The following is a 16,271-nucleotide window of genomic DNA, read 5'->3' as shown; positions in this document are numbered from 1 at the left end:
GGGACCATTCCCCATAGGGTATAATGGAACCGAAAAAAAAATCAGGTTTCCAAATATTTCCCAAATCTGAATACCATACTGGTATTGAGATCTGGGAATATTGGGAAATACTGATATTTTTCAGGTTCAATATACCTGAACCCAAAAAATGCTGGCTGAGATCTGAGATCCAAACTAGACATTTGGTGGCACATCTGGCTCTGGGAAACTGGGTCACCACTGAATAGTGGCAAAGTGATGGGAGAAGGGCATGATTTGCTTAATGCTTTCCTCACCCCCTGCCAACTGCTAGTTCAATCCCCTTCTCCTCTGGACTATAGCAAACGTGCTTCTGAAACTCCGGCTGGGAGAAAAATAGCTGAGGGGAGAGGACTGCATGTAAGAAGTGGCAGCTAAAAAAAGGGGGCTAAGCACTCCCTCTTGCCCACTGTCTTCTCACAGTACACTGTATTCCCCCGTATTGCTTTGCAGCTGTTTGGTGGTGACCTGGGTTTGCCTCCAAGCATCTAATTTGGTTCTCAAGCTATGATATATTGAATATCAGGTGGTTGCTTCAATCTCATGGGCACATCCTGTGACCACTTCTGACCAAGTCTGCCATCAGTAATCTAGTTTAGCCCTCAGTAGTGGGAAAATGTGACATCCTTGTTACAGATATGCCTGTTGGGGGAAAAGGCATTTAAATCTTTCTGCAACAAGTAATAACTGGATATAAATGCACAATAAAACTTTGGCTAGATTCTCAGTTTGCAGTTCTACGCATACTCAAAAACTAGTTTCACTGGAGACAACTACTGAACTTTATCCCGAATAAACATGTATAGGATCAGACTGCAATTGTCCCTCTACTACCTTGTAATAGATGCAGTCCAATCTCCTAATATTATCTCTTCAAGCAGGAGGCTATAAATATTAGAAGCAATGAACCGTCTATTTGTAATTAGATGAAAAGGTCAGTCTTCTCAGTCTGCGCAACAGCTTTATTTGCAAATACAATAAACCAGATAGGATTGCAAGGATCTGCAAGATCATGCTGACAATGAAGAAATTTACCAGAACCCTTCTGTAAATTAATTAAGACAAAATCCAGGATAAACTACCATGTCAGGGGTGAACTGTGAGCAACACAACGGTTATGTCGTTGATGACACTGTTAATCAGAAACCGCTCCTCTGTCCATTAAAGCTGCAATCCTACACATAGTGTGCGATCAGACATGCATTTTAATCCACTGTTGCCCCACCTCTAATTGATCCAGAGTATTTTGGAACAGAGAATCCTGATCAGACTCACCCCTTTAAGCACTCTTCAAAGCACTCTTACCCTGTTCTTGAGCGATCAGACGCATATCAGACCCGGCAGCCAAGGACTGTTGTTGTTGGCCATTTTTAAAAATAGTTTCTCTCTTGAGCATGCCCACAAGCACTGCTATACCTCCTGGGATATGTAGTTCATGGGGCTGTCGGCCATTTTTTTTAAAAGTTTATCCTCTGGGAATGCGCACAAGTGCTAATCAGCCTGCTGGCACATGTAGTCTCCCTCTCTAAACCCTTCCCCAAAGCACAGGAAAAAGCTGAAGTACAGGGATGTTTTATTTGAAAGTTTTAATGAAGAAAACAAAGTTTAGAGCAGCCCCTGTGGGAGAGGGGTAGAGACAGATAGGTGCGAATATGCAGTTGAGCACACTTTGCTAACTAGTAAGAAAAATGGCAGCTGAAAACCAAGAGACCAGTCAGACCTGCCTGATGGCTTGGGTGCACAACAGAGTGATCAGACAACAGGAAATCCGGTTTGAAATCAGCTCAGCCCAAAAGGACCAGACTTTCACAGTTATCAAATAAAACACAGTAAAGGGGTGGGTGGGACACAGACTACTGGGGCACGACAGAAGAAGAAGAAGAAAAAGAAGAGATTGGATTTATACCCCGCCCTTCACTACCCAAAGAAGTCTCAGAGCGGCTTACAAACTCCTTTTCTCTTCCCCTCCCCACAACAGACACCCTGTGAGGTAGGTGGGGCTGAGAGAGCTCTCACAGAAACTGCTCTTTTTCAAGGACAGCTCTTATCAGAACTATGGCTTGCCCAAGGTCATCCAGCAGGTGCAAGTGGAGGAGTGGGGAATCAAACCCGGTTCTCCCAGATTAGAGTCTGCACATTTAACCACTTCACCAAACTGGCTGTCTGATTGTGCATTTTAAATCCGTAAGGGAACAGCAATGGCAACGGATTAAACTGCACGTCTGATCACAGCCATATTTAATTCAGAATAAATCTGATTGAAATCAGTGAGGCTTATTTCCAAGTTAACGTTGTTAGGATCATTTGTAAGCAACAGAAGTGTTAATCTGAAAATGAATGAAGATTAAAACTCAGATAAATCAGAGGCCAAAAAATGAAGTGCTATTATTCCACCCCAAAAATGGAACTATGAAGCCCTGTGCAGCTCTGCCCCTTCCAGCACTTCCATCACATTCTTTCCCCAATCCTGACTGCCCCCATCATGTCTCTCTCATGTTGTTTGGAACCATATCACTCCTGTGTTCTGTTCAGAATCTAGCAACACTCTTAGTTGAACAATAACATTGAACAACAAATGTTAAACTTTAGCAGTAATATTTATTTATTCATTCATTTGATTTTTATCCCGCCCTCCCTGCCGAGGCAGGCTCAGGGCGGCTTACACACAATATGTTAAAACAATTAAAAACACAGAATTAAATTAAAGCACAACAATCTCCCTATATAATAATTGTTATTTGGGGTGGCACTTTCCAGAACATTCAACATGCTCCCAAATCAGTTTGCTCAATGATCTGTCACTCAGAACGTGTCCCTATCCACTGGCTGCATTGCCTGAGTTCCACCCACAGAAGCAGCACCTGGGAAAATTTACCTCAGAAGACGGAGACTCCAGCCCCACCACTTTGCATTGTCACTGTGCCTGACCCGGCCTCAGCCTGCCTCAGAAGACGGAGACTCTGGCCCTGCCACTTCACGCTGCCGCTGCGCCTGGCCCAGCCTTAGCCTGCACTGCCCACGGTCACTGCCCGCTGTTGCCTGCCCCTGCCTGCCGCCTACTGCTCATTTGGGGAAGAGGAGCCATATTCGACCTGCTCTGCTTCACATCCACATCTGCTCCAAGTAGCCGCCACCACCACCGTGTCAAAATAAAAGCCCGCCCCTGCCAGCTCCTGGTTCCACTTCGCCACAGCCTACCAGTCGCCTATCGGGGACCAGCACCTGGTGGGTGCATGAAACAGGGAGCCAGATGGCCAGCAGCAGGCCTGGGTGCCTGAGCAGCAAGGGAAGAGCCGAGCGGCTGGATGTGCACAGCCCGGATGTGGCACACGCAGGCCAGAGAGCCCTGGCAGGCCCGCAGGGAGGAGCTGTACCTTGGGGGGGGGGAACCTGCTACTCCATCTTTCTAGAGCTCGTTGTATTAGTTCTACAACAGGCCTTCCTGCTAGTATAATAATAAAACATATCTTAAAGTGCTAGTACATTCATAGGTGATGATGGTATTCACAGCATCCACTGAGAAGGCCCTGGCCCTCGTCACAGCTAGACTGGCTTTTTTAGGGCCTTGTAGGGGCAGGTGATTTTGGGACCCTGATCTTAGTGCTCTCTGGGGAACATGTGGGGAAAGGTATGTAGGTCCCTGATCATATAGGGCTTTAAAGGTAAGAACCAGCACCTTGAACTAAATTCGGTATGCTATAGACAGCCAGAGCAGTGCTTTCAGCGCAGGCTGGATATGTTCCCGCATAGGGAGACACAGTAGCAGCCTGGCCGCTGCGTTCTGCACCAGCTGCAGCTTCCAGATTTGCAGCTTCATAGTCATTTAGGAAAAGGACAGTAGCAGCCTGGCTGCTGCATTCTGTGCCATTTGCAGGTTCATAGTCATTTAGGGAAAGGACAAACCCTTGTCAATCAGTGAATTCAACTATCTCTGAAACGGATGAGAACATTATTAAGACAGACTGGAAAAAAATAAAACTGGTTCTTAAAACTTTACTGCTTCTTGCTTATGAGTGTGTCTCCATAGCGTTTGCTACATTTCAGATTACTAGCATTACCCATTCTAATCTAATGCATATTTCCTCAAAAGTGTCTGATGGGATTTATTTCCAAGAAAGTACACACACAAGTGCCACTGAAGAGTCTCACCACCTCAACCAAATTGCACTGGCTCAGTGAGAACTTGGTCATTCTTTCTTTTGTGTCTTCATACAGATCCTTGGGAGATTCTAACTATTGCTCTGGGCCACCTGCTTCTGTGAAGATCCACACTGGGACTGGGACTGGGACTATGCAGGCCAGCCATGGAACATTTTTTCTAGTATAAAGCTCCTAAAGGAGGCACCCCTGCCCCTTCTGGAGCCGATGTGCACAGGTTTCCCCACCCAAAGTGTCACATGCTCCATCAGCAGGTGCCCTCTTCCCTCAGTTCCTGTGGGGCCACTGCAACCTCCCACACAACAAGAAGGAATCATGTGAAAGCTCACAGCTGGACAGGAGGGAGGGAATGTGTGTCTGCACAGAAGACATTGATGAACAACAGTTACAGGTAAGTGCAACTGTGTTTTCATCTTCTAGATTCAGTGCAGCCCCACATTGGGACCATTAGCAAGCTACTCACCAGAGGAGGTGGGGTGAAGTGCTCCCTGAAACAGAGCTTGAAGGACTGCTTTTCCCACATCTGCATCCCTTCTGGCTTGCAGGTCCAAGGCACAGTGTATCCACAAATGTATCCTCAGCAGTCCGGGTTGCAGCCTTGCAGATGTCCACCAGGGGGACCCTCCTGTGGAATGCAGCCAAGGAGCATTGTGCCCAAGTGGAGTGTGCGGTTACCTCCAATGGAAAAGATCTCCCCGCTGCCTAACAGCAGAAGCAGATGGCAGCAACTATCCACCGGGACAAGGACTGAGATGAGGCAGCCTTCCCCTTCTTAGGGCCTCAGTAGCACACAAAAAGTGCCCTATCCCTATAGAACAACTTGGTATTGTCAATGTAGTATATCAGAACCCTCCTAACATCTAGCATATGTAGGACTTTCTCAGCCTCAAACCCAGGATATGGGAAGAAAACCGATAGGATAATATCTGGCGCCAGGTGAAATTCGGAGACTACTTTAGGGAGGAAGTCCAAGCTAGGATGGAGTACCACCTTCTCATTGAAAATCTTCAAAAGTGGGGCTCCTTGGCCGCATTCCACAGGAGGGTCCCCCCTGTTGGACAAACTGCCAGCTCACTCACCAGAAAGGCCACCCTTATCAAGAAGAATGCTAAAGGACACGTGGCCAGGGGTTCAAAAAGTGGTTTCATCAGTCTGGCCAAAACCAGTGGCAAAGATCACTGAGGGACAGTGTGGGGGTGGGAGGGAAAACATCTGACAGCCCTTTAAGGAAACACTGGTTCAACTTGTGAAAGAAAAGGGAGCCACCATCTACCCCCTCGTGAAACCCCAAGATGGCTGCGAGGTGGGTCTTAACCAAGGAAATGGTTAACCCTTCCTGTGCTAAAGAAAGCAAATACTACAGAATGGAAGGTAGTGAACAGACAAAGCAAATAATCCCCTAGATGATGCCCAAGCTTCAAAACGCACCCATTTCCTGCTTTAGGAATAAATACCTAGTCGAAGCGTTCTGGGCCTGTATCAGACTATCCCACACCTCAGTGGAAAAGTACTGCTTTAGGGTCAGATCCTCCATGCAGCAAGGTGCAGTCTTGTTACATCATGGACCATTCATCAGTAAATCCAGGGCAGGAGGGAACATAACAAGCTCCGAGCCCGCTATGCGGAACAGCTCTGTAAACCAGGTCTGATGTAGCCAAAAGGGGGCTTTCAGAATACAGTCTGATCCCTCCGTCACTAGGGGGCAATGCATAGAGCAGTGCCCCCGACCAGGGGATCTGAAAAGCGTCTCCCAGTGAGGCTGGATCACTGCCCTCTAGGGAGCAAAATTCTGGGGCCTTCTTGACTTTGCAGTGGTAAACACATCCACTTGGGGATACCCTCAGGTGCCAAATATCTTGTTAAGATATCTGGACTGGATGGACCACTCATTGGTTGGTCTGATATATCCTGCTCAGGAAGTCTGCCTCAGCATTTAGGCTTCCTGCTATCTGAATCACCCTGGGAGATGCCCTGGTGTTTGTGGCCACCTCCCATGCTGCTCTTGCTTCCAGGCAGAGTCTCCATGCCCCCATACATTGTGGAGGTATTGTCTGTTTGAATCAGAACCCTTCTGCCCCTGAGGGTATCTGCAAAGGAGTAAGGGCAAATCTAACTACATGGAGCTCTGGCACACTGATACGGAGGCCTCTGCTGGCAGAGGACCACCACCCTTGCACAGAAGTACCAATAAATTGTACCTGCTGAGAGGGTTCCAAATGGGATTGCTCCCATTCACCACTAAACCCAGTTGGGCACAGGTGGAAAAAACTAATCTAAAGTGATTCCTCAGGAGGTCTCTACTGGGAGCTACAATAAGCCAATCATTGAAATAAGGGAAGATAGTACAACACATTGTGCGCAGGTGGGCTACTACCACAGCCATGCATTTAGTAAAAACCCTTGGTGCATTAGCAAGGCCAAATGGGAGAGCAGCTTGAATCACAGATATTTCCTGTGTGCAGGATGTATGGCCAGGTAAAAGTAAGCGTCCTTCACGTCTAGGACCGCAAACTACGAATTAGGAGATAGGAACTCAATAATGGAGGACAGAGAGACTATTCTAAACTTTGAACATTTCCAGAAGTTATTTAATTCTCTCAGATCAAGGATGGGTCTACACCCTGCATCCTTTTTGTCAAGGAGGAAGAACCTCGAATGGAAACCATGTGACTGGAGGCCACCCAGGAGAGCCAGTTTGGTGTAGTGAGTGGCAGACTCTTTTATCTGGAGAACTGGGTTTAATTCCCCACTCCTCCACATGCAGCCAGCTGGTTGACCCTGGGTCATTCAAAGTTCTCTCAGAGCTCTCTCAGCTCCACCTACCTCACAGCGTGTCTGTTGTGGAAAGAGGAAAGGAAGGAGACTGTAAGCTGCTCTGAGTGAAGGGTGGGGTATAAATCCAACTCTTCCTATTCTCCTCCTCCTCCTCCTCTTCCACCACCACCACTGGCCCTTTCTGAAGAAGCTCTCTGAGCTGAACATGGAGCTCAGGATATGGATTATCCACTGCAGTAGAAGCAGAGCAACAAGGAGTAAAGGAAAGAAATTCTAACCTGCAACCCTCAAAAGCTTCAATAAGCTGTGCTCACCTATTTCTAAGACTGGGGTTATCTGAGCTTACTGGGATGGATAGTCGAAAAAGGAGTAATTTGATACAGCCAGTCTCCCCCTCTATCCACCCTTTATAGCAGGGATACTCGTCTCACAGCTGGGTCACATCATGCAGGTATGTGCACTCTCCTCCTTACTCTCTAGACCCAGGAGTTTCTGAGCTGTCAACTGCGCACTCCACCTTCTTTCCAGCATTTCATGATGGATCCTCTTCCATCTATGTTCCAGTGGTTCTGGAGATGTGAGAGGCAAGGTGGATGCTGGGATGCTATCTCACTCTGAGCTATGGGCCTGAACCACTGGGAAGCTACAGTCAGACTATGAATCGCTTGGCAGGGTCGCAGTAACTTTTTGCAGCAAGTCGTCTGCAACCAAATGTGAGCTGGGATCTCCTTCGCCTGCCCATTCCTCTTCTGCGGATTCCTCTGCCTCTTCTGCGTTGGCTGTGCCCGGCTGATCCACAACACTTTCTCCCAGACCACAGCCTTCAGCCAGGAAGCCCTATTGGATTGAACGTTTGCTGTGAAGCGCTGGCAAATGGCACAAACACTGACATGGTGGGACTCTCCAAGACATATGAGACAAAGTTCATGCTCATTGCTGGTCCTGCATTTAGGTCGCCATATTTTAGGCACCACAAGCTGTCATACCAAAAGGAACAATTCAGGGTAGGCCAGTCTGATATCACCTCACCCTGCGAACCGAAGCCACTCAAACACGATACTAAGGAATCTTACCGATGATGACAAAACCCTAGCCAGTAAGAGGCGCACACTGAAAATCTTCATATCTTCGTGGCAGCCAAAAAGGAACTGAGGGGTGGGGGCACCTGCCATCAGAGCACATGACACTTTGGGGGGGGAAAACCCATGTGCGTTGACTCCAGAAGGGGCAGGGGCACTCCCTTTAGGAGCTTTATACTAGAAGAAAATGTTCCGTGGCTGGCTTGCACAGGCACAGTCCCAATGTGGGGCTGCACTGAAGATGGCAGATGACTGTGATTTCATGACTGAGCAAACAGCAGCTATATGGGTCAAGTGAGAACCCTAAAACAGTATGTGTGTGGAGGGGGGAGGCGAAGCCACTTCATCTCCCTGTACACTCCAGTCGCAAGCAGAAAAGACCCAAGGTGCAACTGGAAAGCAAAGAACTCCCATCACATCTCTGAGAGAAAGTTCTCCTGGCAGGCAGGCAGGACTGTAGCATCAACCCTATGAAAATGTGAACCTGTGAATAACACATGGCTTCTGACAGTGTCACATTTGCAGCATAAGACTTAAAGGGGCACAACTCTCACTTCATTTGCTAGGTGATTCAGATAGTATCACTGTGCTCCCCTGACTTGAATGAAGCAGCCCAGCTCTGTTAATCTGAGAGGGTGGGATGGAGTAAGAACAAATTCTCTTACATGAAAGGAGTGAAGGCTGATTTTGCGTGTCCTTGCAGTGTGGCAGCTGGGGGGGGGGGGACCACACTCAGTCAGTGTAAACTGACCAGTCGCCTGGGAACCTTGATGAAGTGATCAAATAACTGTTTCATGATATTGCCAGGTATAAGTGGGGTGAGTCAGCTCACTTCCTAGTACTTTAAAAGGACAAAATGAATCAACCCTGAGATTACTAATCTTTAGACCAAATGCTTTTTATTCCCAGCTGTGGGTCAGAAGAGAGACATTGCTGGGGCTTAGTGATAGTGATCTGGGCAAAGAGTTTGTCCTTTTAAGCACATGGTTGCTCTCTCCCAACAAACTGCTTTAGAAGATCCCAGTTACTGCAGGCACTCTAATCATTAGAAGGCATTGGAGGTGTGTCCTATGAGAGGAAGATGTTTAAACCCGAACTATAAAAGCAGAAAGAAGCAAAATATGAACTCACTTGATGTTGTCCAGGCGACTGGAGTCAGGCTTGAGGACAGATGTGTTGCGGATCATCTTGTGCAGGGTAATCATGAGGAACACCAGGTTGATCTGGGAAAGGTGCACAGCTGGATGTGAGACACGGAAAGGGAGCGCGTGGCACTAAAGCAACTCTCTCATCCTTTGTTGGCAGCTGCCCCGAGAACAAAACTCTGACAGGTTCTGAGGGGACAACGCCCACCACAGCGGCTGCAACCAGGAGGAACAGGTACCCCCCCAAGCTCTCTTCTATGCTCCAGGAAGAAAAGTGAGGTCTGAAGACTAAAGCAAAGACACCGGCTCTCTTACTGGTCCTACTTTCAGGACTCTGATTCTTAGACTGCTGAGGGAGCCCTTGTGCAAGTGTACCCAAACAATTCCTAAAGACTCACCACAATAACAAAAGAGACAGGCCCAATAAAACTCCAGATGAAGTAGTTATCGACTCGAAGCCAGCATCTGCCAAGGGAGAGCAAGAAGGTGTCAAGACAGAGGTGCAGACCCTTCGGTGGAGACCCCAAGGCTTGCCTGCCTCATACCTTGTTGCCATGAGACAACTCTCTCCCTAAAGTTCCCTCTCCTGTGCTTTCCTTATTGATTCGTGTACCCCGTCCCTGTGTCATTACTTCCCTCATGGCATTCTGAGCCCTGCTTCATCTCCTCTCTCAGTTCAACAGACCTGCTTTGTCAGTTCTCTGGCTCCACTTCCCATGGACAGGCTAAAACATATATGCCTTAATGCTCTCTTTTTTCATCCTGACCACCCATCCTCCACCTGCCACCCTCTTAGGTCTTCTCTATACTCACGCTTTGTTGGTGCCATAGCTGCGGTAGTCAATGGCAGCAGCGATACCCACTACAAGGGCAGGGAAGCAATAGCCACCCAAGTAGTAGTACTTCTTGCGGGAGTACTCGCTTTCAAAGACCTCAAGTAGCATTAGGTAAAGGTGGATGCCTTCCAGGCACATCCAGGAGAATGCTGCAAGGAAAAAGTAGTGCAGCAACCCTGCAAAGATAGGGCAGGCAATCTGGAATGGAGGAGGAGAAAGATCCCTTTAGCATGAGCTTCTTTTTTTGGTAGAAATTAACAACCTCAACATTACACCTAATTTATGTTAAAAAACCCTTCTGGAATATATTGATACAATGCCCCTGCCCTACTGTAAGGCTGCATCTTCCAGCAGATGTTTGTCCCCGGTTGCCCTTCTCTTCTCTTCCCTTTCCTCCTTTCCGTTTCTTTGCTTTCTCCCCCACTGCTGAAATTTAGATTACAAGATCCTATGGAAAGGACCTTGAAAACAATTCATGGTTAGTATGTACAAACAGCATTCCTGAGCAACAGGCTGTATTCTATGGACATTTTATACACTATACAGAGGCACACCTAAATTTGCCATTGCAACCTGTCAGAGTCTCCTCTCTTAGTTCTCCCTGTTCCTCCTCCTCCTCCCTCCTGGTCTCACAATCCACCTGAAAGATATCCGCCACACACTTTTGGGTCGTGACCCAGTTTGAGAACCACTGCTCCATGGGTTGGTTCTCTCTAGAAAGCCTTCCATACCACTTCCCACCCAAAAAAAACCCTTTTGCTGCGCTGACTTGGTAAGCACATCATCTCCTAGTGAGGCCCCCCTCCCCATGTTCCTATATTATCACATGCCCCTTAGTGAGTCTCTCTACCCCCTCTGTGCTGAGAAAGATTCCATGGTGATTCTACGTTATTCTGCAGGGAGAGTGTCACGTACCTCGTACTGTGTCTTATCAATGCCAATGAGAAAAAGCAACTCAGTGATGAAGAGATTGATGCAGAGGTTCTTGTGGATCGTGTTGCGGTCGGTCTGCAGCCCACGCAGGAAGCAGAAGGTGGAGATACAAATGGCCAAGCAGACCAAGGAAATCACAATACCCACCCACGTGATGACGGACAGCAGGAGTTCATTGATGCGGCCCTGGTACTGAAAAGAGAAGGGGAATGTGGCAAGATGTGTACGGCTTTTCCTCTCCCTCTCTTGCCATATTACTCTCCCTCTCACAGACACACAGGCCATTTACACACCGGTTATACGCCCTGGGTTCAATGCTGCTGGGAAGCGCAGCCATTTCCCCTGAAACTGTCCCCAGAGCAGCCACATCTTCCTCCCTGCCATGGAGGGGAGCTTTTTATTTTTATAAAATTGCTACTAGCATATTGTTATGTCAATATAACATTGTAATAGGATGTGTAACAGGTTCTCTGAATTCCCAGCTTCCATTAAAAAAAAATTAAATGTCTACCCCCCTCCCTTGTGGAAATACAAGGGGAAAGGCATATCTCTACAATGGAAGGAGCTAGAGACATGTTTTTTTTTAAAGCTAGGGATTCAGAGAACCTATTACGCATATTGTTATAAGGGTATAAAATTGCAACAAAATTTTTTACAAAAGCCCCAGTGGCCCGAGGGGGGGGGGGCTGCAGCTGGAGGAATGGAGCGGGGAAACCTGCCATGTGGAAGCCCTGTGGCCCTTGACCCCTGCACCATACTGGCTCCAAGTGTTTGCAGTCCAGTGAACCGTCTGCAGTAATGCAAAAGAACTAGATCCTAAGGCATTTTGATTTTATATGGGACACTTATAAAGCAGTATGACGGTTCTAAGTGCTTAACAAGCTGGAAGAGTGACTTTGACATGGCCTGTATGGTGGAAAGAAACGACTGTCCTCCCCCCTATCAGTCTGGCATATCCCCCTTCCCCCCAACCTCCTATCTGTGGATATTCTTACAATTTCATGGTGTGCCATGAGCACAGCAAAATTGGTGAGATGGCTGCAGGCACAAGTGGTGTGGGTCTTGTTGGTCTCCACCAGCCGGCAACCCTGCGTGGACCAGTAGCCCATCATGGAGCGCTCTGAGTAGTTCCAGAAAGAGCAATTGGCATTGAAGTGGTTCTTGTCCTATATGGAAAGAAGTATACCTGTAGGAGTCATCAATGATGTGACCGGTAAAGCCTCTGCAGTATAGAGACCCTAGGCTCTGACATAAAGGAAAGTGCTCAGTTACAGTGAGAAGGAAGTGAACTGGCATGCAAGGAAAGCACACATGTCTGCAATGTTGGTAACAGTACTCTTAAGTGCAAAATTCCCTATGCTGAATGGTGTGCAAAGACAGACCACCAAGTGTCAAGCTGGGCTGTGGCAAAGACGGGGAAGTGGGCACAGTGTCCCCAAGTGTTAGTATACCAGCCTCACCTCCAAGTGAGAGAGAGTGAAGATGACAGGGTCCATTAGGAAGACACGACTGGATTCCTTGTTGATGGAGGCAGCAATGACTTGTGAGTTGACGACAAGCGAGGGGCTAAGCGGACCGACCTCACTGCCGAGCTTGATTGTGGCATTCTCAGTAGAGAGGAAAAAACCCAAATTGTTGTAGAGAATGAAGACAACCTTGACCACCCCTGGGGAGGGAAGCAAAAGGAGATCAGGGCTGTGCCCTCAGGTCCTCTCTCCATCCCGAGCCCTGAATCTGATGTCCAACTCACCATTACGACTGTTTTGCTTGATAGTGTTGGCTGACAGCTGGATGGAGTTTCTGGTGGTATAATCGTGCGGAAAAATAAGCTCTGGCACTTGCCCCTCTGTATTCAGCACAGACACCTCCAGCACTGCAGAGAGAGGGAGGGAAGGGCGAGGTGAGCAGAAGCAGACAGCATAGTCATGACAAGGTCCAGAGCAGGCTTTTTCCTTATTCTTTTTTCACATGAAATGTTACGTTCTGTAGCAGAAAGAGCCTGGGGTTCTTTGCATGTTACCTCATCTCTGGAATACCAAAACAGAAATGGGGTGATTCCATTTCAAGCTCTCTTTCTTTGTACTAATTATATGCTCTGTTCTCCACATAACGTGTGCTTTGTGCCTGTCAATTTTCCATTTCTGCTTTGTGACGGTTAACACTATATTTGGGGATAATCTGTTGTGTTTTGTACATGTCACTGTGGTGAATTAATGTGCAACAGTTTTGCACAGGAATCTAGCATTCCAGATTACTTCTTGACTTGATTTGTTCTTTCGCAAACACCGTCCCAATGACTTGCTGGAAGCTACGTTTGATGGGACCCCAGAGAGATTTGCCTATTTCGTAGTGCAAGTGGAGAAATTCGTGCTATACTGGGGCCACCTGTTCCCTTCCGAGGAGCGCCGGGTGGCCTATATAGCCACAAAGTTGCGGGACGGGGCGGCTGACTGGTATGTGAGCCTTCACAATGCCCAAGGGCTGGAGTTGCAGGAGGTGGACGCTTTCATGTGGGCTCTACGGAATCAGTATGAGGACCCGATGGAAGAGCTGAAGGCGCAACCATCTACGCCTCCTGAAGCAAGGCCGCAAGATGGTGCGTGAGTACTCTGAGGAGTTCAAGAGGTATGCAGCCAAGATGCAGGGGTGGCCTGACAGCGTGCTGGCCGAACAGTATTGGCTCGGGCTAAGCAAAGAGCTACGTGAAACCATCCTGCGCAGCATGCACCCCATCTCTCTGAATGCTTGGATGCGGGAAGCGGCAGATGCGGAGAGCTGACTGCAGATGATCAAGATTGATAGCGCAGTGGCCTACCCGAAAGGAACCACCCCTACCCTGAAGGTGAAGCAGGCCAAGTCCAAGGAAGGGGTCCGGGAACAGCGGATGAAGCAAGGGCTTTGCCTAAGGTGTGGCGAGGTGAGCCACTTCGCTTCCACCTGCCTGGAGTCTGCGGGACAGCCCAGCGGAGGGAAAGGGGGTGAGAAGAAGCATCCGGGCACCCCGGTGCAGAAGAGCATGGCCAAGCCAAAGTTTCAAAGAGCCCTCCAAGTCAATATTCCGGAGGGGGATGCAGAGTACGGCACCGAAGATGAGAAAGAGCCAGCGGAAAAAGGCAAGGATCTGCTGTGAGCGGCATGGAGCAACAGGTCCCACCCCAGGAGGCGCCAAAGACGGTGAGCAATCACCCTCCCCTCTTTTTCGTAATGGTGACTGTAATGAACCCGGCCCTGGGAACCCATGTGTGGGTCTGGGCCTTTATAGACTCGGGGTGTGCTAGAGACTTGATTAACCCCACGTTGGTCACAGGCCTGGGGGCTCCAGTAGTGCGACTGGCTGACCCCATCATTTTCACCCAAATGGATGGCTCATCCATGAAGGAGCCGTGTAAATACGAGACTGTTCCTTTAAGAATGGGGGCGGGTGACCACTGGGAACATCAACCGTTCATAATCACCCCGGTGGCCCATTTTCCATTGGTGTTGGGGAGCCCATGGCTACACGACCACAACCCCTACATCCTGTGGGACGAGGGGAGGGTGCAGTTCATCGTCCCACGGTGCCAAGACCATTCCTGGAAGTAGGAATGGGGCTCCACTCCCCCCTCGGAGCCACCACGAGCCTGCTTGGCTCAAGAGGGGTGCTTGTCAATCCCCCAGGAATACCGGGATCTAACCTGAGTGTTTGAGGAGGAGAAAGGGGATGAACTGCCTCCGCACCGTAACTTGGACTGTGCTATAGAAATCCTGCCAGTGATGAGGCTCCCTAAGGGGAAACGCTACGTCATGAGCCCGGGAGAAAAGGGGGAGTTACGGAAATTTATTGATAAAAACTTGGCAAGAGGATTCATCTGGAGCCATTGCGGCTCCTGTCCTTTTTTGGAAAAAGAACGACGGGGGCCTGCGGTTGTGCACTGACTACCGTGGGCTGAACGGGTGTTTGCCATGAACACCTACCCGCTGGGACCTCTTGACTGAGGTGGCCAAGGGGAAGATTTTTACTAAGCTTGACTTGAGGGATGCTTACTTCCAGGTGTGGATCAAAGAGGGGGATGAGTACAAAACAGTTTTCAACACCCCACTGGGGCAGTTCGAGTACAGAGTGATGCTGTTTGGGCTTCAAGGAGCCCCTGGGGTCTTCATGAACTTGATTAATGAAGTGTTGCACAAGCATTTATTCAGGGGTGCCCTTGTTTACTTGGATGATATCTTGCTGTACTCCCCAGACAAAAAATCTCATGTGAAACTCATGCGGGAGGTGCTTTCCACATTATATGAACACAAACTGTTTGCTAAGCTGTCCAAATGTGAGTTTAACTGCCCCGAAGTTGACTTTCTGGGCTACCACATCTCCTCCCGGGGGTTGGAGATGGATCCTGCTAAAGTGAAGGATGTTCTGGGGTGGGAGCATAGGCGTAATCTTCGTGGGGGCGGCGGGGCTTCAGCCCCCGCCAAATTTTCAGGAATGTGCTCAGCCTCCCCCGGGAGCCACCCTTGCTCCTAGCACAGCAATGCCTCTGGCCCAGCCCCAGCCCCCCCTGGGAAATTGGAAAGTCTACACCCTTGGGTGGGAGGCCCCTTGAATCCGATGCCAATTACAATCCTTCCTCAGTTTTGCGAACTTTTATAGGCCCTTCCTCAAGAACTTTGCCCAAGTGAGCCTCACAGACTTATTAAAAACCAAGGTGAAAGGGCCGGAGTGCGCTAAGCCGGGGGCGCGCCTTATATGGACTTCCGAGTGTCAAGAGACTTTTGAGCGCCTCAAAACTCTGTTTACCACTGAGCCCATGCTGGCCCATCCCAATGAGAATAAGAAGTTTATTGTCCAAGTCGACGCATCGGATGTGGCCATGGGAGGGGCTATTCTGCAGGATGGGGGATGGGAACCTGCACCCCCTGGGTTACGTCTTCCGCAAATTTAACTCTACTGAATGGAACTGGTCAGTGTGGGATAAGGAGGTGTGGGCTATCTGATTGGTCCTTTCTACGTGGAGACATTGGCTGGAGGGGGCAAGAGTGCCATTTGAAGTATGGACTGACAATAAAAACCTAGAAGTGTTATGCACTCCCCGAAATCTAAATGTGAAACAATTGCGGTGGGCTGATTTTTTCTCCAAGTTTAACTTCATGCTACATCACTTCCTGGGGAAAGCCAACTCCCTGGCTGACGCATTGTCCCGCCTTCCCCAACATGATAGCCAAGGGGAAAGCATCATAGACTCAATGTTCACTCCCACCCAGTTGGGTGGAGCTGTGGTTACCCGCCGACAGGCAACGGCTCAGGGGGAGGAGTCCAGGGATAGCTGGGAAATAAAGTTCACCTCGGCATT

At 48.8% G+C, this 16,271-nt stretch overlaps 1 protein-coding gene across 1 annotated transcript in view; it reads right to left on the bottom strand.

Moving 5' to 3' along the window:
- ADGRL1 (adhesion G protein-coupled receptor L1) overlaps positions 1-16,271 on the bottom strand; it is a 105,331-nt gene that overhangs the window by 11,797 nt on the left and 77,263 nt on the right. The window contains exons 11-17 of the mRNA XM_015418056.1: positions 12,695-12,817; positions 12,405-12,610; positions 11,940-12,110; positions 10,927-11,136; positions 9,989-10,209; positions 9,574-9,640; positions 9,162-9,253 (exon numbers count right to left, since the gene is read on the bottom strand). Of these exons, the coding sequence (XP_015273542.1) occupies positions 9,162-9,253; positions 9,574-9,640; positions 9,989-10,209; positions 10,927-11,136; positions 11,940-12,110; positions 12,405-12,610; positions 12,695-12,817 (1,090 nt within the window). The remainder of the gene's footprint in view (positions 1-9,161; positions 9,254-9,573; positions 9,641-9,988; positions 10,210-10,926; positions 11,137-11,939; positions 12,111-12,404; positions 12,611-12,694; positions 12,818-16,271) is intronic.

Source organism: Gekko japonicus, unplaced genomic scaffold (assembly GCF_001447785.1).
Source record: "Gekko japonicus isolate JY-2015 unplaced genomic scaffold, Gekko_japonicus_V1.1 scaffold1356, whole genome shotgun sequence".
Taxonomy (NCBI): Eukaryota; Metazoa; Chordata; class Lepidosauria; order Squamata; family Gekkonidae; genus Gekko; species Gekko japonicus.
Note: the sequence above shows the minus strand (reverse complement) of the source record. Positions and strands in the feature narration are given on the sequence as shown.